The sequence below is a fragment of the Malus sylvestris genome, chromosome 7 (genome assembly GCF_916048215.2).
Source record: "Malus sylvestris chromosome 7, drMalSylv7.2, whole genome shotgun sequence".
Classification (NCBI taxonomy): Eukaryota; Viridiplantae; Streptophyta; class Magnoliopsida; order Rosales; family Rosaceae; genus Malus; species Malus sylvestris.
The window spans coordinates 2,178,182-2,201,597 of record NC_062266.1 but is presented as its reverse complement, the minus strand read 5'-3'; the positions used below and the strand labels follow the sequence as shown (position 1 = coordinate 2,201,597).

The following is a 23,416-nucleotide window of genomic DNA, read 5'->3' as shown; positions in this document are numbered from 1 at the left end:
ATTTCTTACACATCTCTTGTCAACAAATGTTATTTGATATTCTTCAATTCTTTCGATTCGAAGGCTGAAAATTGAGAGAGGTGCGTAGAAAGTAAAAAAGAGTTTCGATAGCAAGCCACTTATTTATAAAGAACTAGGTTCATGTTGTAGTCACTAGTGTAATAATCCATGAGTTTTCCTTCGAAATAAAAGTAAGGAGGTGGGTTTCGATTACAAATTGCTAATGTGTTTAATTGTTTGAAAAAGAAAACACAAGTGGAGTCCACAAGATACCAAGAAATAGAATGACAGCAAAAGTAAATATAATTCTTGACATATCATATGCGTTTATTAACACCTAAGTAATGTAAAAGTAAATCTCACGTTGAAAATATGGATTTTATTCTCAATTTCAACCAAGAATCATCACCAAAAGGGGACAAATGAAAACAAAACTTGATTAATTCGAAGTGGTGGATGATTTGGGGACTAAATTGTAAGTGGTGGATAAGTTCGAGGGCTAACTTGTAGGTGCTCCTAAACTTATCCACCACTTACAATTTAGTCCTCCAACTTAGTTTTTTGTTCTTGGGGTGCTTCAACTCGACCACATCCGGTCCTGCCAGTTTGGTATGGAAATGTGAATATCACATCTACAATGTCTAATACCAATGTACCATATATATTGATACAATGCCAGTCTATCCATACAAATTTGCAAAATGCACATTTATAACTTATCTTCCTCCTCGTAATAAACTCGAAAATAGCATTTACTTAATACATTCAGCATCTAACAATCCGACATGCAACCAAAATGAGAATATCATATATGACCGTTAGACAGCGGAAATCTCTAAAGAGACCAAGTGCACTTACGCTGACATGAATAATAAGAGGCCCCTTCAAATTCATGTGCCCAAACCATACCGAAATCTCAGATTGCAAAAACAGTAACACATAAATGATACATAACCAGTCATTTTCAACAAAATTGAAGTCGGGATTCTAATTTTGTGTTCATATAACAAAAACACAAAGGTGGTACAATTTCATGCCTATGACAAAATGGTACCCAGATCACTAGGAAAAGCTCAAAGCAGCTGAGTAAACGTTCTATGAATTTATGTAAAATGTCGAAAGTGAAAGAAAAAAAAAAAAATCAATGCTATTTCTAAGCACTACAAAAGTAAAACCGAAAGAGTCACCAAGAAGTCCTTTAATGTGCGGAGAGACTATCTTCACTATTTGCGTTGAAACCCACTATTTGCCTTCCAAGGTAGAATTAATCGAAAGCTAGTCAAATTCCGAAGCCAAAATCTAGATATGCACTTCTTGAATGCATGAAAACAAACCGTCCCGCACTCTTGCAGATCAGGCCATGAAAGATTTCTGGGAACCAAACAATCCGAAACTTGCGTAATAACAGGCTTATAGTCTCACATTTTGCCTTGTCTTGATCATCCTCTTTAGAGTTGCGAGCCAAAAGTTGCACTCATCCCATTCACTAGTGGTAAGAAGCACCTGATATAAAGCAGAAACCAAAGGAGCCCCCATTTAAGCTCATCCATTTATGCAATGCAAAAAAAAATAAAAAATAAAAACAAGTTTGAAGTTTTAAAAAACGTACCTGGATTTGCAGGGCAGTACCGAAATCACCATTATCCAATGCCTGGCAAAGCTGAACAAGCTTATCAGCAGCATTTCTAGATATGTCCCCACTGTTGAGTTTGGCAAACAATGCACCTATCTTCCTTGAATTGTCTTCTATTTCACGCTTCTTACCGGGATTTGCACGTGCACCTCCCAACGCCTCCGATGTCTCATTGAAAAGTCTTGTTAATGTTGCGATTACCGATTTTTGATGGGCTGTACCACATTATCCACAAAAAAAGCAAAGATTGTCACACAACCACAGGTTGGAAATTCTATGCGATAAATAGGGAACCACAAATGAATGAGAATATCTTAGACTACACGCACACAAGGAAATAGAATTAGCAGTCTCCCAACTGTTGTACTTGTTTAAATACACAATTAACACTAACGTCTAGATGTCAAAATGTCTCATAGACCATATATCCCAGTTCAAGATTCGGCCATTCCATGATACTAACTGCAATACAAACACTCAACTAACTGCGTTCTCTACAAATATTTCATTCCCTCTACTTCTTTGGGCCAACAATTGCATGCCAGACAAGAGGACAGCTCAAATAATGTGGAGAGCCCATCATTCAGGTCAGGTCGATGTTAATGTTAAAGTAGGGAAACAGCCTACACTATATAATACCTAACAAACATAGAACCTAGGTAGAACTCAATTTTGGACCCTCTATTACATGGTGTTCAGGAACTATAACAAAACTGGAGGCTTCTCTCATCTATAATTGGAGTCAACTGTACAAAACCTCTTCCTTTACCAATCTGAAATTGGACGATATTTTCATTCCTAGTCATACTTTTGTCATGTATCTCCTAATTACCTCCACTCATAATACTTCTTGTCTTCATCGTCCAAATGAATATCAATGCAATTTGTCCATAACCACTCTTGCTTGCAGTGATCACAGTGGTCCAAAATTCTCATGTCCTTTTTATCAGTTTTTCAAATTTCCAATCATGAGAACTGATGATATCATCTAGACCTCAATAACTTAAAGTTTGAATCTGCATCTTATTATTTAACAAATACTGCAAATCAAATATTGACAATCCTACCAGCGTATTACTGTTTAATTGCATGTATATCTTTGATAGTCCACCAATTCTATCTAAATTCCTCTGATTTTAAGTTTGAAATTGAGGGAGCTACGACAAGGAGAAAATTACGACATGAAGTTTGTCAAAATCGGAAAAGTTAAACAGATATAAAAAGCAAGGCAATTCAGGAGAGAAGTTAGCAAATTTCCACAAGATAAAAGGAAATCTCAAATTACCAGGAACATTGGATGTATCAACTGTCTGTATGGTGGGTGGTGGAGCTGCTGCTGCCACGGGGGTTCGAGCTGGAGCTTGGTGAGTAGGACTAGGTGGCTGCAGTGAACCCACATGAGGCCCCTGAACAACTCCTGGATTAGTAACAGGCATAAATCCTCTTGGAGGAACAGAGGCAGCTACAACATGTGGTTGATTTACAGGAACTGGAGGGACTTGTGATTGAAGAGGAGCAGTTGAACCAGGCCCCGGTTGCATAGATTGGAAAGTCTGAAACACCAACCAAAAAAAAAAACGTTAGAAAAACAATCATGGTCATGGTTTCTGATATTTAATTTGACATCCAACGAAGATATACGGACAGGATACAACTGAGAACCCAATGTTGGCTGCTGATATTGATCCACATTTTTCAGCACAGGAGGAGTTGAAGGAATGAAAGGCCTTACTGCAGGCTGAGAGGAAACAGGTGGTGCAGAAAATTTCTCCTACAAGTACACCATGAAAAGTCCAATGAACCAGACCCTTGAACATTGAAAAATGTGAGAAGTGACCAGTAACCTCTTAATAACAAAAAGTTCATTACAACTAGGATTTCAGAGCCAAATGCCATTAACAGCTAAATTTCAGATAATCATTAAATAACACGCACATTTTTGAAGACTGTAACGAACAATTTTATAATTTTGTAGCATCCTGCAATTTACCAAATAAAAAAAATCCTAATAAACCTTAACCAGCAAGAATACACATTGGCTCTACTTCAAAGAAAGGAATTTCAGTGCACTGATTCCAAGAATATTTTTCCATGGTATTAGTACGTTCTAGCATATTCAGAAAGTAAACAAACTAATAACTCTTTAATAAAGAGCCTAATAAACAACAAATTACCTGTGGAACCTGAGGTGGTTGGTTAGGAAGAAACATATGGGGCTGGGATGCAGGCTGATACGAGGCGGGAGGGCTGTATCCTCCTCTTCCATACGAAGGATTCACAGGTTCTTGGTAGCTCTCACCATAAGGACTTACAGGAACACCTGATTGCAAATGTGATGGCACTGTTTCCTAACCATTTAGAGAGAGAAAATAAAAGTCAATCCACATCGAGAAAACAGATTTGGCAACAAACGACAGAAAAAAAATAATAATGAAACGGCAATGAAAAACTTCATGAACACCTGATAATATGGAGGAGAGGACCCGACAAAACTAGATTGGTCAGCCGTGTATACAGGCCCACTTGTTGCAGGTTGGTTTCCAAATGTTTCATTCTTGGTAACTTTCTCTGGTGCAATAACACAACAAATAACATGGGAAGAAAATAAATAATGTAGGTAACAAGAAAGAAGCTTTTGTAATTTTAAGAGCTGTAACCCTCGAATTTTGTGTATTGAACTAATTAAAATATCGACCACTCAGTAATAACTTTGATCAGATTAATTGCCATTGATCGAAATCTCCAGCATACAAAAATGCATATATTAAAATGTTACTTCAGTAACTTTTCAAGAAGCACATACCAGGTTCGGTTGAAAGAGAAATACGATCTCTTAAGATAACAAGCTCAGGTGACAACTCATCAGAACCTAAGAGTTTTAGGTACTCCAATGCTGTTGTTAGAAGGCCTTGACTAGCTAAAATTTCAGCGTATTTCTCAACAAGTTTGCACAAGGATGCACTAAACCGCTTCTGCCCAGATGCCAAGGCAAGGACAATTGTCTTTTCCATTAATTCCTAAACCAAATAACACAACGTATTTAACCTTGTTCTCTCTGAAAAAAAAACATATTTAACCTCATGGCCAAGAAGAACATGACTGGCCGGGTCTAAATGAAAATTTACCTGGAGAAGGTCAACATAGGATCTCCCCTCATGCTCAGTTGTCAGACTTCTTGACCAAATCTCTACGGTTTTATCAATATTTCCCGCACATATATAACAAATAGTTGCCGCCAGAGTATTACCAGCAGCTACAAGTTTGGAAGCAAGTGTATCACAAAGCACAGTCCACTCATCTCTGGACGCAAACTGTCCATTCATGACACATTGAAAAACATAAATCAATTAGTAATTATAAAAATTTCAAAGTTGACTTGCTCATGATTTGCTCTTATGATACAGCTATTAAGAGCACAGTTTAGGCTAAGTCAGAAACATTAATGAGTCAAGTAACCAAAAACACTTCATTTACAATGCATTACTTATCAAAATATGTAAACAATGACACAATGTACCACGGCATTAACATTTTGAGGAGCTGGGAAACTTACACTACACAGAAGAGCAAGTGTTTCTTTCCAGAATTTTAGTGGTCTGGTGTTGACAAGACTCAAGAGATCGTTGCTCACCATTGCAGAAACAATCTGATTGTAGGAATTAGCCATGTTAAACACAATTATGACACAACTTAAAGACACGGTATAATCAATCTTTCACATCTTTACATCTACATTCATATATTATCAAAATATGAAACAGAAAGTGTTTCGAAGCCTTTTAAGAAAATCGATTGTAAATACCTTAAGGTAAGGCAAATGGCTCATCTTAAGATACTGATCCCGCGTGCTCTCCCACAACGAAGCACCACCAGCATGAGCAATAACTAAAGCATCAGCCATTTTATTTACTGAAATGCATTTTGCAACAGCACCCTTATAATCTCCTACAACTAAAGCATGTTGAACAGATTCATCAAACGATGGATCAGCAATCTCCTCCTGTCCATCAGTCTCTTGTTCCATCTGTTCCGTAACAGGAACTGCATCCCCCTCAGAAAATTTGCCACCAGAGGTTGACACAGGAGTATCAGCTTTAGGACTAGGAAGATTATTAAAGAAGTCTTCTCCATTATCAGATGGAAAGGTGGCTTCCTTATCATTCCCAAGACCCACTTTATCAGTTATTGTATCCTCAAGCCCAAGTGCGTTGACTTCCTGTGATAGATCTTCTGGAACATCTTCTTTTGTTTCCTCGGGCATACTGAAACCAAGATGAGTGATCAGCTTCGTCCTTGCAGTCCCATCATCTTCAAACATAACCCTTAATAAGCCCCATGTTTCCTGGTCATCCTCAGATCTGCCGAATAGAATCATGCAAACAGAAGCAGAAGAGAATTAATATTCAAGAGATATTAACTCTCTCGAAGCTCATAAAAAAAAGTTATTTCTAGTAAGTGGCATACTCAGCCTCCTGTGATTTCTTCTCACATAAGGCTCGAAGTAAAGGCCTTTCCCCATTTTGTATTGCAGCTTCAAATTCAGATGAGCGATTCACCAAACTGTGTTCAGTCACCAAGCTGTGTATATAAACCTGGACACAAGGGAGGAAAATGAACTCTAAAATGCATCACAGCAGAAGACACAGGGAGTATGCCATTAAAGCGTACCTCCGAACCAGCAGAACCATGCTGAAAGGACACAATCTTGCCTCCAAAGCCAAAAGATGCGCCAACTGGGCGCTTATACCATTTCGGAGCTCTCAGAGGTCCTGAAAAGAAAGAATAACAAATGAAAATTTGAAACACCCCAGATCTACTGTTCTGTACAAATTAAACCTATTCCAACCTAAAACCTGCCAAACTTTATTGCTTGCTGTTCTTTGTAGAAAAAGAAACAACAAGAAAAAAAAGCCAATGAAGTGCTGTTGTTAACAGAGGTCAGCCAACCCAAAAATAAAATATTAAAATTGTCAATGCAATGATTAGGAAAGTTCGGTATCCAAAATTTTACACTCATAAATCTTGTTACCCATTTTCAAAAACTCTTTAAGTCTTAACTACAAACTAACTAAAAACTGCCCACTTTTTAAAAACTCAAAAAGTTAGGCTCAAGAGTTTTCAATCCAGCCACTCTCCCTCTCGAATCCTCTCTCCTCTCAGTCCCTTCTCCATCGCTTTCTGCTCTTTGATTATCATTGGATCTGCAAACAAAGTTTCATACTCTTGCAGTCAGCATTTCTAGTTGCTTTTTCAATTTTCTTGTTCCACCTCTTTCTTTGAAATAATCTTTTTTATTATTTTCCCCTTCTTTCTCCTTTTTTCCTTCTTTTCTGTGAACTGTCGTCAGTTTCACTCTCTTTGCTAATGAGTCATACAATGAAGCTCTGGGAGAGAGTCATTGAGCATAGATTGAGGCAAGAGACACGGGTTTCGGACAACCAATTCGGGTTCATGCCAGGGCGCTCAACCATGGAGGCAATCTATCTCTTACGAAGATTGATGGAAAGATATAGAGATGGGAAAAAGGATTTACACATGGTCTTTATAGATTTGGAAAAAGCGTATGATAGGGTCCCAAGAGACATTCTTTGGAGGATTTTAGAGAAGAAAGGAGTACGAGTAGCATATATCCAAGCTATACAGGATATGTATGAAGGAGCAAAGACTGCCGTAAGAACTCATGAAGGACAAACCGAAAGCTTTCCCATAACTGTAGGATTACATCAAGGCTCATCCTTAAGTCCTTACCTTTTTGCGTTGGTAATGGATGAGTTAACAGGACATATTCAAGATGATATTCCTTGGTGTATGCTTTTCGCAGACGATATAGTGTTGATAGATGAAACTCAAGAAGGGGTAAATGCAAAGCTTAACCTTTGGAGAGAAGTGTTGGAATCTAAAGGTCTTCGCCTAAGCCGATCAAAGACAGAATATATGGAGTGCAAGTTCAGTGCAAATTGAGGCCAAAACGAGTTAGGGGTGAGGATCGGAGATCAAGAAATACCAAAGAGCGACCGTTTTCGTTACCTAGGATCTATCTTGCAAAAGAACGGAGAATTAGATGGAGATCTCAACCATAGAATACAAGCTGGATGAATGAAGTGGAAGAGTGCATCCGGCGTGTTGTGTGACCGCCGTATGCCACTGAAGCTCAAGGGAAAATTTTATAGGACGGCAATAAGGCCGGCGATGCTGTATGGCACAGAATGTTGGGCGGTGAAGCATCAACACGTACACAAAATGGGTGTAGCGGAGATGATGATGCTTCGTTGGATGTGTGGGCACACGAGAAAGGATAAGATTAGGAATGAGGATATCCGGGGTAAAGTAGGAGTAGCCGAAATTGAAGGAAAGATGAGAGAAAATCGGTTACGGTGGTTTGGACATGTGCAAAGAAGGCCTACTGACGTTCCGATTAGAAGATGCGACTATGGGACAGAGGTTCAGGGCCGAAGGGGTAGAGGAAGACCCAGGAAAACTTTGAGAGAGACCCTAAGAAAAGACTTAGAGTACTTGGATCTAACGGAGGACATGACACAGGACAGATCACAATGGCGTTCTAAGATTCATATAGCCGATCCCACTCAGTGACTTGGATTTTCCAAGTCTCCAACCGAGAAGTTGTCCTCGCTCGGGAAATTAAGGGAACACTACCTCAACCTACATGCTCCACTCACAAAGCTCCAACATACAAGCTTCAACAAAAGAAAATTCAAAGAACTTAGCGAAGAAGGCTTTGGTGATTTAACACAATACGTTGAAATGAAGGAAAGCTTATTTATTAATATCCCCGATAAATTACAAATATGTACATATACTTGAGTCAAAATAAACAAACAAGAGGGAGCCTTCACAAAGGTTGCTTAGGAGAAGTCTCGGCAGTCGGTAGAGCCCCAGAAAGAGAAGGCACCGGAGGGGGATCATTCGGAGCCTCAGTACTGGACAGAACCCTAGAAGGAGGAGGCATCAGAGGTTGATCATTAGGAGCTTCATTACGCGGTACAGCCCCAGAAGACGAAGGCAATAAATGCCTTTGGAACAAACCCACAAATCTCTGATGATCAAGTAAAACCTGACCATCAGATTCCTTCATCTGGTCAAGCTTCCTCTTCATGTTTGTAGCATAGTCATGTGCGAGCCGGTGCAACTGTTTATTCTCATGCTTGAGCCCTCTAATATCCTGTTTGAGACTCATCACTTCAGCCGCCAATGATTCAACTTGGCGGGTTCGAGCAAATAGGCGTTGGGCCATATTAGACACAGAACCTGCACACTGAACACTAAGAGCCAGAGAATCCTTAACAGCCAACTCATCAGACCGTTTGGAAAGTAGTCTGTTATCTTTGGGAGTGAGAAGGTTCTTAGCCACTACCGCAGCGGTCATATCATTCTTCATCACGGAATCCCCGACGGTAAGAGGACCAGTAGGGGAGACGAAGGATGGGCGCCATATGTTGTCTGGAGAAGGCGGGGCTGCCTCTTCAACAAGGTTCAAGTCAAAACGACGGTCGGAGGGGCCAGACATTTTCAAAGGTGTAGAAGAGAGAAGAGGTCAGACAAATCAAGATCTTAGAAGTGCAAGAATGGAGCTTCTACTGATGGATATTCAAGTGTGCTTTGGAACTTAATGTCAGCCTCTATAAAAATCTGCACTCGACGAAGCTTCAGAAATCGAAGAGGCGTTTGCTTTCTCAAAAGCTAGGCTGCTCAGAGACCACGAGGGTCGATCTCAGAAATCGAAGAGGCGTTTGCTTTCTCAAAAGCTGGGCTGCTCAAAGACCACGAAGGCCGATCTCAGAAATCGAAGAGGTTTGCTTTCTCAAAAGTTGGGCTGCTCAGAGACCACGAGGGCCGATCTCAGAAATCGAAGAGGTTTGCTTTCTCAAAAGCTGGGCCGATCTCAGAAATCGAAGAGGTTTGCTTTCTCAAAAGCTAGGCTGCTCAGAGACCACGAGGGCCGATCTCAGAAATCGAAGAGGTTTGCTTTCTCAAAAGCTGGGCTGTTCAGAGACCACGAGGGTCGATCTCAGAAATCGAAGAGGCACCTACTTTTCCAGCCTTGTCAACACCTGTCACACGCACACTCAGCTTTGCGGAAATTATGGGCATTCTGTCGAAGATTTATGGCGAAGTAGAAAGCACATGAATCGTACTGTTCAATCACCCACTTCCCACACGCAACAGTAGCTCATGGGTACCACATATAACTTTGCCAAAGTTCTCTGACAAAGTTGAGACTACTTTTCCAGCCTTGTCAGCACCTGTCACACGCACACTCAGCTTTGCGAAAATTATGGGCATTCTGTCGAAGATTTCTGGCGAAGTAGAAAGCACATGAATCGTACTGTTCAATCACCCACTTCCCACACGCAACAGTAGCTCATGGGTACCACATATAACTTTGCCAAAGTTCTCTGACAAAGTCGAGACACGTGAAGCTTGCAACTCTCACTACATCGCTCTGACCAAGAAGGGTAAAAGAATTGCAAAGAAACAACACTAACAAAGTTTAGACACAAATTTTGACGGCCTAGCTACCATATTATTACCCACAAGGGTAAAGGAACAGTACCACTGCTGGATAATTAGAAAGTCCCGGTGTGTCAACCTCTGTGCTTCATGGCAAGGTAGACTAGCAAACATGCCCAACCTTTACTCACATTCGAGAAAACACTCCCAACAAGATTGCTTGCCCCAAAATCGAAGAGGCATCGCCCTCCGAATCTCGAGAGCCAGACTTCCAACATGATTACTTTCTCAAAAATCGAAGAGAGGGTAAAGGAACAGTACCACTGCTGGATAATTTGAAAGTCCCTGTGTGTCATCCTCTGTGCTTCGTGGCAAGGTAGACTAGCAAACATGCCCAACCTTTACTCACATTCGAGAAAACACCCCCAACAAGATTGCTTGCTCCAAAATCGAAGAGGCACCGCCCTCCGAATCTCGAGAACCAGACTCCTAACATGATTACTTTCTCAAAAATCGAAGAGAGGGTAAAGGAACAGTACCACTGCTGGATAATTGGAAAGTCCCTGTGTGTCAACCTCTGTGCTTCGTGGCAAGGTAGACTAGCAAACATGCCCAACCTTTACTCATATTCGAGAAAACACTCCCAACTCCCAACATGATTACTTTCTCAAAAATCGAAGACACCGCTCTCCGAATCTCGAGAGCCAGACCCCCAGCATGATTGCTTTCTCAAAAATCGAAGAGGCATCGTTCTCCGAATCTCGAGAGCCAGATCCCCGACAGGATTGCTTGTTCGAAAACCGAAGAGGCACCACTTTCCCAACTTCAAGAGCCGGATCTCCTTGGATAAAGCTTGTCTGTAATCTTCACACGCAACATCAGCTTTCCAGATACCACAGACCACTTTTTCAAAGTGCTCTGACAGAGTTAAAACTTGTGAAGCTGGCAGCTCCCACTACCGTGCTATGACCAAGCAGGGTAAAGGAATAGCATTATTACTTGATGTTAGGGAGACTCCTATATATGTTGACCTCCATCCCCAACGGACAGGCAGACCTGCAAAAATGCTCAACCCTTCCTCTTATCTGAGAGGGCACTCCCAACGAAGCCTTTCGAAATATTCAGTTTTCTTTCCCCCCGATAATACCTCTGTAAACAAGCTATACTAGAGTAAGAATATCTCATATCATCAGGGTTAAAAGCAAGAGTATCCCATATCATGCTTTTTCCTGTCTTTTCCTTTGGCCTTGTTCTTACCTGCAAGACAAGGAGAAAGAGAGCAATCAGTCAACACTTGGAATCAAGCTTCCAGCCAGGAACTGACTGCCTGGAACCCCTTACCCTGGCATTGCTCTCGAGTACTCATCTTCAACATCTTATGCTTCCAGGGAAGATACCGCATCTGCCTGAGGAACAGATAGGGCAAGTGAGAAGGATACAAGGAAGCATGTGGAGACAAGCGTAACAGCACACGTGCCGATACATCCACTACTCTGTCAAAAGCAAAAGTATCCCATATCAGCAGGGTGGAACGTACTCTAGATTTGATGGACTTGTTTTGACCCTCAAATTCTTCAGTCGGCCTTATACTTTGGAGGAAACCAAAAAACCCTCCAGCCCAGTTCAAGAATAAGCCTGTGGAAAGTTACTTTTTCAAAAGCAAAAGCATCCCATATCATCTCTTCTCATTTTTCTTCTCTTTATCCTTCATGCTGCCTGCAAGATAGGGAGAATGTGAACAATCAGCCGGAGCTCTGATTGCTTACCTTGTCTGTTACCTCTTTCAGCAGATCCCCTAGCTCGGCGACTTGGGGGACTCCTACTACATGGTTTGTATCGCGCTTGACCAAACCTGAAACTACAAGTAAGCTTCAAGTGACATTGATACATTACCTTGTGCATCTCCACCAGTTACAGATACCACCCCTGGATGGAGGAAGAGTACTTCCAGAGAAGATTCCACATCTACCTATGAGACAGATAAGGAAAGTCAAGCCGATACCACACTCCGGGACTTAGAAGTTTCGTGGTTACGAGATCATTCTCCCACAATATTTCCTAATGTCATTTGTACTAAATTATTCACTTGTACTCCCTAAAGGAGAGCTTGAACCTATGTACTTGTGTAAACCCTTCACAATTAATGAGAACTCCTCTATTCCGTGGACGTAGCCAATCTGGGTGAATCACGTACATCTTGTGTTTGCTTTCCTATCTCTATCCATTTATATACTTATCCACACTAATGACCGGAGCAATCTAGCGAAGATCACAAAAAGTGACCGTTTTCGCTACCTAGGATCTATCTTGCAAGAGAACGGAGAATTAGATGGAGATCTCAACCATAGAATACAAGCTGGATGGATGAAGTGTAAGAGTGTATCCGACGTGTTGTGTGATCGTCGTAGGCCACTGAAGCTCAAGGAAAAATTTTATAGGACGGCAATAAGGCCAACGATGTTGTATGACACAGAATGTTGGGCGGTGAAGCATCAACACGTACACAAAATGGGTGTAGCGGAGATGAGGATGCTTCGTGGGATGTATGGGCACACGAGAAAGGATAAGATTGGGAATGAGGATATCCAAGGTAAAGTAGGAGTAGCCAAAATTGAAGGAAATATGAGAGAAAATCGGTTCCGGTGGTTTGGACATGTGCAAAGAAGGCCTACTGACGCTCCGGTTCGAAAATGTGACTACGGGACAGCAGTTCAGGGCCGAAGGGGTAGAGGAAGACCTAGGAAAACTTTGGAAGAGACCCTAAGAAAAGACTTGATTACTTGGATCTAACGGAGGACATGACACAAAACCGAGCGCAATGGCGTTCTAGGATTCATATAGCCGACCCCACTTAGTGGGAAAAGGCTTTGTTGTTGTTGTTGTTGTTGTTGTATTTAAGATTTTAAATAGGTTTTTTTCGCTAAAGATTTACAAACAAAAGGTTTCAAGTTCCATACCAAACGACCTTTTTAATTAACAAAATCTAGTATTTGAAAACTTTTGTTTTTAAATAAGGATCATAGTTTTTTCAAGTTTTTTAAATAAGACACGAAAAGGCCCTTAATTTTTTTTTTTAAATAAGCTACTATGCAATGGCTAATTAATTGTGCATTACCTGCACCAAAAGCACTTTCCCCAACTCCATATCTGCTGCAACCCTGTGAGAATAAAAAAAATAAAAGAATAGAAGAGATTTAAAACATGGTAAGTTCATGAAGTAACATAGACACAAGTGCGGGCACATAGATTTTTGCAGTTCATAAAATAACAGTAAATTCCAATATGATAAGAACCTCACTATACCTCAATATTGTAAATTCCAATTTTTCCATCAAATGAAGATGCCGAAATCACTCCAGGTACTTTTGGATACCAATGCACATCAAAATTCCAATTGGTGCCTGCCGGCAATTCACATACAATCTGAACCAATAAATAACAAAAAACAACCCTACAGTCAGACAAATGATAGTGCACTTCAACTGAAACCAAAAATACAGAAGAGGATAGTGCACCTCACTGAAACCAAAAGTACAGAAGAGATTAAAGTGTAGGAAAGGTGTAGAACAAAAATATTGGCCTCCTTGAAGAGCGGGTAAAAACCATACCTCTGCAGAAACTGTGTCCCAGCAAATAGTTCGATTATCCTTGGCACATGTAAGCAGATAAGAGCTGTCATTCGGACACCAAGACATTGCAATTACACCTGGGATAAGATGTGTATGTAGCAGAATCATAAGCATATCCAAATAACTTCTGATCAAAATAATATCAGTAATAGCACTTTCGAGTTCCAAAAATAATTGAATGCAAGTTTAACCACATGGATCACGAGTTGACACAACAATTCCTAAAAGCAGAAATTGAAACATAATGGGGAAACTCATGTACTATTTAAGAAAGCCTCAAAGCCTTAACCTAAAAAAGCCACTAATCAAGTACAATCATGCACATAAGGCATGATATCCTAGTGGCCATTGAAAATCTTGGCGCTCTATCGCACCCCCACTTTCACAATTAGTGACCGTGAATGGATCTTGTTTACTAAAGTAAAAGACAACCCAAGTAGACTAGCAGTTTGAGGCTTTGATTAAATGAACAATATGTGGCAAGCCCTTAATTTCATAAATCCTTCCAGGTTCATAAGACTCATTATCCACTTCATATTTGAATGCAATTTGATTTCAAACCACATCGGGAAGGGCTATACAAAAATCTCATAGCATATCATGTTGTAGAGAAGGATATTTTAACAGCTCTTCTCTGACCTGTTCCTATGCCCAGTAATTTTTTTTTTTTTTTGGAGAAGAAACGATAACAATTTATTAAAACAATAACATGAATTACAAAATAGTGGATAAGAATCCACCATCTAGCAAAACTAGCTAAGACCTCTCAAGTATCTCTATTTACAAGTAACAGAACCTCAACCAAAATCATTTTACGGCTGCTAACATATCCCACACTATATTAGAAAGAGAATAATCTCTGAACTCATTCGAAACTGATGCCCAGAGGGCTGCCCAGTATCTTACTCTACCCCATAGTTCTGCTACCGCACTCCATTATAATGGAAATTAGCACTAGAGTAAAAATAGCTTTATGAAACCAAAAGCAAAAACTGCTCCCAAACAAAAAGAAAGGAAACAAAGAATCATTAATAGGCATTCTAGGATTCATACGGCCGACCCCACTTAGTGGGAAAAGGCTTTGTTGTTGTTGTTGTTACCTTTTGTGTGCCCCACAAACTCTTTAACTGGTGACATTATATTACGCATATCCCACAGCTGCATGAACATAAATGTTAAAATGTTAAAATGTTTGACCACTAAACAAATAGAATATTACTTCAATATCATTACCCTCAGAGACGGTGAACCATCTTCATCTGAAGCAACAACTAGCTGAGTGGCAATATCAGGATTCCACTGCAAAACGGAGCACCGTCTTCTAACTGAATCTGTAAAACTGCAGGTCAACCAATGTCAAGTTAGGTAATGGAAATGACCAATCCCGATAATCGTTGAGATTTTAACATAATAGATTCACAGTAGAATATAATCAAATCACCTTATCACTGGCTTTTGCTTTTTCAGGTCCCATATCACTGAAAAATTCAAAATATTAAATTCTCACACAAAAAAAAAACAACTAGACAACAAGTACCTAAAGAGAAAAGTATATTTCTCACCAGTTGTCCCATTTAATGAAGTGGATGCTAATATATGTTGGACCTTGCTATTCCAAGATAAAAATGAAACCTCACCCTGGGCAGCAGAACCACTACCCTGCATAAAGATATCACACTTTGGATCAGATGATGTCCAGATTGCTTTAATATATTCATGACTATAACAAAATCAAGAGAGAAAAATCATTTCATGCAAAGACGGAGACAGAAAGCGATCTAATTATAGACTCTCTCATAAAATAAGGAATACGGTCAAAATCAACATAGGCGTCCGCAGGTGATGAGAATAATTTGAAGAAAGGGACTTCTCATCCTTTCCAATTGTCCACCTCTCTATGTTTATTATGATTGTATATTGATTACTACATCTACAATTGATTACTAAATCCAAATTGCTTCTCATTCATTGTGATGCATACTGTAAAATCTAGTAGTGTTATTCCTTTTGCTACCTTTGGGTAACAAAACTATAAACATCTTTAATGATGTCTAACTATTGTACTCTACAAGTGCATTTCAGGTAGACTGTAAGGTGAAGTATGACAACCAAATCAAAGGCTCTAAGGCCAGAATAAACTAAAAATCTGTGTGGCCAAATAGAACCACACCAAAAATTGAGGATAAAGAATATAACACCGACTACAGAGAACGAGTTTGCAATACTTCAGATAAACTGACAACTAATTAGCACAAACCTTGAGAGGTGGAAAGTGAGATGGTTCTGCGGGATTGGTCAAGTCCCAGATGCAAATTTCACCATCATCAGCCCCAGAAGCAAGCAAATTGGGTGCAATTGCATTAAATTCAAGACCACGAACCTGGAATAAAATAACAAGACTCAAGGTTTAGAGTTTGAAAAAAAAATACCCTACGTAGTGATCAGATGTCCTAGCATTGTAAGAATCACCAAAAAGACATGCATCTGAAAATGAAGAATACTTACAGGGCCCTTATGTCTTGTGAGATGTCCAACTGAAGCACTTACACCTGCCTCGGGACTAAGTAAGGATATGAAAGAATAAAAAATAAGGCCTTTCCAAAGCACACCAAAAAATGCTTTCTGAAATACAAAAATAATTCCACAAAACCAGAGGGCATGTAGTTCCACGCATAATTTTGTAAAGGAAAGATCAAATCTAACTAAAATTAGCAGGAGGCTCAGATTTTGCACTACGAACAAATACACTGAAAATATAAGCCAAATGCAAAATTTTCAAGTAAACATACACATTACCAAAGAACCTAAACCACAAAATAACATAATGAACTGAAAATGTTCAAACGCGTTCTGTCAGAGAATACGCCCAAGATTTCATCTTCACGATAGAATTCATGAAATCCCAATTCACATTATCTACATATTCAGACTTCCAGCAACCAAGAAAATTCCAACATATCATTTCACTCCCAAAAAATGAAAAAAAAAAAGGAACTGGGCATATAATCACAGCTTAAGATAAGATCTAATCACTCACACTACAACAATAAACCGCAATATCAGCTACCCTTAACCCCATTTCCATTCACCCCAAAAAGAACACTCACTCAGATCAAAGTCAAGCACCAAGAAACTACAGAATTAGCAAAACTTTCCACTTTCCCACATTGTTCCAACACCCAAACGAAAACCCACATTCCAAATCCACACAGATAATCCGAACTTTACAAGCAAAACTCAATTCATTTCGATTCAATTCAATCCCAATCGAAACGAAAAGCAAACGGCAAATTCAAATCCAATTACCGGATCAGAGTCTGAGGGTTCCAGATATCAATAGTGCCATCAACGAGTCCACCAGCAATGAGGCCAAGGCCGAATTCTTGAGACCCCGATCCAGTGGGCTTCGCCCACGACAACCTGTTGAATCTCTCAGAGCTCGTCGACTCGCCCACTACCGGGAGATCACGATCTTCTGACTGTAAATCAAGCTTGAAGATCTCAATGTTGGCGGAGGAGCTGAAGGACAGATCCACTGCTCCGGCCATCGTCCCTGCCGCCATGTACGGCGCGTCCGGAGCAAGCGCCACGCAGGCCGATCGATTCACCCCCTTTACGCACGCCATGGCTCGAAAACTGAGCGAACCCCAACCCCAACTCAATCTTTATTGGAATCGGAAGAATTGGGGGAACGGATCTGAGAGAAGAATTGGGGCAATTTTGTATCTCCGTCTGCGAATTTCTCGAATTTTTAGGGTTTGGTTTTGAATGTGATCTCTGTGTGTGCACTTTGGCTTCCGAGTTGAGGCCTCTCTCTCTCTCTCCTCTCTCCGTCTTTCATATTTGGCAATTGGGATACTTGATCCTCTGCGGTCGGGTGTACCGTGGGTGCTTCGGTGTTTGCGCTGTGGATGGTTGTACATTGTGATCTGCTGCGTTTTGTAGGGAAATGATTTAGGAGGTAAGGGGAATGTGTGGATGTAGAGGATGATTTTGGAGGAATTACACTGTTTTTTGTAAGCACTTCCACTTAGATGATGACAAGTGTAATGCTAGGCATTCTCCGATTTTGTTCTCTTTTTGGGGACCAAGGGTGATTTTGGGCCATAAGTAGAGCCTGTTTGGACAAAGTTTTGGGCCTATATTTTGCGGGTGATGAATAATAGCCGGCCCAAAACTATCGGCGCTGTTTTTGTTTTGGAGGAATGACCTCAATAATTTCAAGTCATTTGTGGTTGGATATCCCTAGCTTACAAGATATATACACAAACTCGAACATAAAACGTCTCATAAGTGAAAAAGAATATACTTAGACAGTAGAAAATTTAGAAATCATTGCTACTCTTTTTACCAACTGATGATTACACGAAAATTAAATAGTGTATGTATACACTATTTTGCTTAATCGTGTTTTTTTTCTCCAAAAAGGAGGATAACTGGTGACGCATCTTGACTATTCACTTCTTTTGAGTTCGAAAAAGACCAGTTAGAATTACCATGATCAAATAGATTCACAGCTTAAAAAGTATCAAATCCAAATTCAATGGTGTATTTTTAACTCTACATTATATTGCCATACCTCTTTTTACAAGATAAGAAGACGAAACCACTTTTAGGTTTAGCATCATCTCATGAATGAAATTTGATGACAAGAAACATATCTTATAATATATCATCCTTCATAGTCTATGCCGTTGAATTTTTCGAAATTTGTATAATACACTACATTTGATAGCTATTGTGTTCTACTGAAAAAAACAAAAAACCAAAAAGAGAATTGTCAAAACAAATGAATAAAAATACACATATAAAAAAAATAGAGGGTTTGTTCAGAACTACTTTTAAAAACACATCCAAACGAGCTCATAATTGCCAAAAGAAAAAAAAAATCTCTATGAAAATTGCCAACTAACCAAGCTACCCTTAACATCAGCATGCATATGTTGATAATTTAAAAGAAGCCTCAACAACTTGATTATTTAGTATCATTGTTATTGTCTTTTGCCATTGTCGTTTTGGTTGAGTTCAACAGGCGGAGTATGCCTATCAACTGGAAGCTTTATTCTGCCCAAGGAACCTGCAGGAACAAGCTTGAGATTCTCACAGTTGCACATCTCAACCATGAATCCGTCTGGATCGTTGAAGAAGAGTTGGTCGATTGTGGTTCCGTTTTCGTCATCCTCGACTGCTCTTTTTATGTACTTTATATCCAGCTTCTTCAACTTCCGCTCCATTGCTTCCATGTCTTCACACTGCAATTAATTCAAACTAATTGACTAAAGTCCAAACTAAATTCATCTAAATTTGTCTTCTCAAATTAAAAGCTCTACAAATCGTCAAGTATATCAATTAGTACAACGATATGGTGGTATTTCCACTCACAAATGGAATCTCTTAGATTCAACTTATGTAAATGAAAAGTTCAAACCAAATTACTATGACTGGCCGATTGTATAGTTTGACCACACTCCCAAGGCTTAGAGTAAATTTACACTATGTTTGGATGATGAAATTTAAGATTATTAAGAAATTTCAAAATAACAGAAATTGAAATGACAAGATTTTATTTTCTAGAATTTGTAAATTTTCTTGTTTGGTTAACCTAAAAAAACAATGAAATTAAATACGAAATTTGTTATTTTTAAACTCTCAATCATAGAAATTGGAAAATGACACATATTTACATGGAATTTGAACTTGGGAATTGGAGGTTCCAAATTCCAAGTTTTTTTTCTACACGGAAATTCTAAATTTCTATGTTTGTAAATCCAAACAAGAGAATTGATGCATGTTAATTTATAAATTCTGACTTTTACTAAAATTTCAAATTTATTTCCCTCATCCAAGAGATTGTGTTTAAAAAATTAAAAAATCGACCTGTACATGTAGAAATTAATTAATTTTTCCAATAAGAAAAACTGAATAACTTGAATTAAATTATTTTGGAACCTGGAAAGAGATATGGTTGTCCATGGGATCCAAGTGATCCTGATTAGGTGGAAGCCTCTCCTCATCCTCAGACTGCACCAAGTGAACCCCAACTCCATAATTAAACAACCAAGCCCCATCAAAATCAAAAGCTGGTGGCCTCTCAATCTTAACAAACCCTAACACTTTGGTATAGAAATCCACCGACTCCTCCACATTTCTGCACAGCCTCGATACGTGGTTCAACGCCATTAGAGGAAGTGAATCGTCTTCCTCCTTCTGCTCATCTTTTTCCTTGCTGTGTTTCTGTTGTTCCTCGTGGTCGGTTTTGCTTTCCTGATCATTCTTTATCTCACTGGGTTTTTCCAGCTTCCTCTCCATCTGTGACATTTTCTCTTAATATTTCCTTCTTTTCTTTTTTCTTTTTTTTTTTTTTTTTTGCTTTATTGCTACCGGCCGGTGTTTGGGGTTTAGGTTTAGCGGTGTTATCTATTTTCTGAATTGGAGGAGAGAAATCTGTGTATTTGTATAGAGGATTGACCAATATTGACACGTAGCGTTAACTGCATGGGAAGGGAATTACGTGTACCTTGTCTGTAGGAGACGGCTGGCTTTTGAGTATGTCGCACAAGGAAATGGATCTTCTCCGGATCCCTTTTTTTAAATCCACAAAATCAACAAATCTAGATATTTGAAATTTGATCAAATGACTACTAACTTTAGCCGTTGGATTAAATTTCAAATGTCCAGCTTAATTGATGTGGTGTGCTATCCACACACCTCTTTTTACTTCTCACACACCCCTTGTTAATTTATATCTATTGATCTTTTTCAATTCATCCGATCTAACGGCTGAAAACCAAAAAGGTGTGGGAGAAGTAAAAAAATGTGTCTGGATATCACACCCCTAATTGATTATGTGAATTTAGAGGAAGGAATCCGGAAATGATCCTTTACGTAACACAAAGCCTTGTCAACTCTTGTGGATATCCGTGCATCGAAGAGGCTGCTATATACTAAAATATAGAATGAGGATCCGCTCCGGATCCTATTTGTGAGGATCCCATGAATCCTCAAATCATGTCCGTTCATCGTATATTGTGTGATCAGTTTTCTTCATGTATTGTTCATGTTTAATTTTAAATAAAAGTATTTAAAATAATTTTTAGTCGCACAATGTACGATGAAATGGATACGATTTGAGGATCTCTAAGATCCTCACAAAGAGGATCTCTAAGATCCTCACAAAGAGGATCAGAGAGGATTCTCATTTTAAACTGTTTGCATCATTAAAAATAATTTATAAGGTGAGTTGTGTTAAAAAATCGGTGGCTGACCTAACCCTATATTGAATCCATAAACTTCCCTGTATAAGCTTCTGAAATGCCAGCATTTCATGTATTTTTTTAAGACAAGGCTGTATTTGCAGATTTTCTTCCTCTCATTTTCGTAAGTGTTGTTTATTTATGTTAAGAATTTGGAAGTATTGCTGCCACAATATGGAATACGAAGTACGAACGGTGAATTAAGCTTATCAACTAGGAAGAAATCTTACCGAGCTCGCGCCAGGATTTTTTATGGTAAATTGATCGAAAGTGTGACGCGAAAATATCTTTTTGGACAACAGACAAATAAATTCATTAAATAAGAAAGGCTCTACAATAAAACAAACTAGCCCAATAAAGTGGGGATAGCCAAAGCACATTCAACAAAAAAATAGACATAACAAAAACCAAGAGCCGCAACCAGCAAAGGCCGACCGCCGCCGATGCCATTGCCTCGCCAGCGACCACAAAGGTAATCGCATAAAGAAAACAAACTTCGCGTTGAATTCGACGAAGTAGTCACACCACAAAACAACCAGCAACAAGGAAAAACCCCCAACCCAAATTTGCCACCAAAACTACCATACTAGAAAAGAGCCAACATATCTAAACCACTATAACAAGCCCCTGCAAGTAGAACCAACACCCAAACAAAAGGGATGGGGATGGGGCTAAGGGCTAGTTTGGTATTGTTTTGCTTTAAAAAAAAACTGTTGTAAGAATAAGCAGCTGTACTGTGAGAATAAGTGGCTGTGAAATAAATCAGCAAAGCGTTTGGTAAACTTTTTTGTAAAAGTGTTTTTGGAAAAAAAAAAAAAAAAGCAGTCTGATAGTGGATCTTTTCATTAAAGGAGCACTGTAGCTCCGTGTGCTTTGAAAAAAAGTCAGTTTTTCAAAGCTGCAAATATCAGCTTCAGCTTTTTCCTTTGATTTCAGCTTATTCTCACAACAGCTTCCAAAATAAGCCATTTTTTTTCAGTTTACCAAACACCTAAAACCCTCATAGCTTTTTTTCATGGGTGTTTTTTTTTAAGCACCTCAATCCCAAACCACCCCTAAGGCGGCATGTAAAACATCCGCGATTTGGGCAAAGCTGCAGCACGCTTGGCCCTGGATTTCCGACATGCCAGTCAGGTACAGAGACGTGAACTGAAGGTTGAGATATGCGGAAGAGGTTGTGAGAGGGATGGCAAGTGGGAAGAAGGAGGAAACACTACTAGAATTATGGCTATAAGCCACCCTTTCATTTGGTGGCTATTGTCAAGTGTTGCCACTTACATTGGTGGCAAACCTATATGGCCACCAATCACCCACTAAACTAGAAGTGTGGCTTATGTAGAGGACTCCATTGTAACAATGGCCACCAATATTGCATTGGTGGGTATGTGAATAGTACACCATTTTTATATTTTATAATTAATTGTAAAATTCAAAATATGTCATTGTCTCTCTTATTGGTGGCATGATTTGAGACTAACATTGGTGGCTTTCATACTCATACACCCACCAATCCTATGTGTCTCTATTAGGATGAGTGGCTTTTAAAGTATAGGCACCAACAATGGTGAATCTATAGCATTCCAAATGACCTTTATGTTCGAATTGTATTACATGGTTGTTAAATCATAGCTCTGTACTACATTAAAACTCATCTTCTTAATATAAACTTCACAACTATATTAAATTTGCAAAAGGCATCACATTGACAACCAACCACACTTTATATCCCATACGGAATCAATAACAAGGTTTGTCCCTTTTCAAGGAAGCATATTACATTCAAGTTTGTTGTCCAACACATCCAACTACCCAAGGGTGAGGAGATTACATGTTATAAAACCAACAGTACATATGCACATCCACCAACAGCAACTGAACTAACAAAATCCACCCAATTGGATCTATGCCTTCCCTACGGCATTTGTACTATTTACATCAAGCAAAAATCACAGGAATGATCACAATTAGCTTATCACTTACTGAACCCAGTGACATTCACCATGCATGGACGATAGACCATCTCATCCGCTGTGCCGTTATTGTGCAGCACAACAAAGCCGTCATCTTCAACTTCTCCACTTGCCTGGATCTCCAAACTAGTCCCTTGTTCAGTTCTAGTCACACAAGCTTGACTCACATCAACTCGTTTTGGTTCCACAATGCCTGCATCAACAGCCCTCATCGGCGCGGACATCATTGCAGCCCTCAGTTCACGCTTCATGTTCTCCACTTCCAACTGCATCCGTCTGTTATGTACCACCATTGAATCAGTTTGCTCTTTCCTCAATTGTGCAACCACATTTGCCTGCTCAATCCTTTGCCTTTCCTCTCTCTCACTTGCCTCCATCTTAAGTCTCTCAATTTCAATATTAGCAGCTTTTATTTGTTCCTCATATGCTGCTGTAATTGCTTCAACTTCTCTACAAATCCGT

General features: G+C 39.4%; 2 protein-coding genes across 2 annotated transcripts; both read right to left on the bottom strand.

Moving 5' to 3' along the window:
* Window positions 1-889: 889 nt before the first annotated feature.
* On the bottom strand, window positions 890-17,582 carry LOC126628422 (protein transport protein SEC31 homolog B-like). The gene is made up of 22 exons (XM_050298100.1): window positions 17,038-17,582; window positions 16,237-16,291; window positions 15,989-16,111; window positions 15,294-15,390; window positions 15,173-15,209; window positions 14,965-15,070; window positions 14,832-14,889; window positions 13,711-13,808; window positions 13,406-13,525; window positions 13,218-13,260; window positions 6,302-6,402; window positions 6,098-6,225; window positions 5,436-5,991; window positions 5,187-5,279; window positions 4,759-4,944; window positions 4,437-4,650; window positions 4,095-4,201; window positions 3,808-3,981; window positions 3,279-3,404; window positions 2,919-3,186; window positions 1,610-1,848; window positions 890-1,503 (listed from the first exon to the last, which is right to left on the bottom strand). The coding sequence occupies exons 1-22, from the start codon at window positions 17,355-17,357 to the stop codon at window positions 1,411-1,413; spliced, it is 3,342 nt and encodes a 1,113-aa protein (XP_050154057.1). The 5' UTR covers window positions 17,358-17,582; the 3' UTR covers window positions 890-1,410.
* Window positions 17,583-18,397: 815 nt separating this feature from the next.
* LOC126628424 (glyoxylase I 4-like) lies at window positions 18,398-20,243 on the bottom strand. Its single transcript, XM_050298102.1, has 2 exons — window positions 19,681-20,243; window positions 18,398-18,983 (listed from the first exon to the last, which is right to left on the bottom strand). Exons 1-2 carry the CDS (start codon window positions 20,047-20,049, stop codon window positions 18,723-18,725), a joined length of 630 nt encoding a protein of 209 aa, XP_050154059.1. The 5' UTR covers window positions 20,050-20,243; the 3' UTR covers window positions 18,398-18,722.
* Between the last annotated feature and the right edge of the window lie 3,173 nt (window positions 20,244-23,416).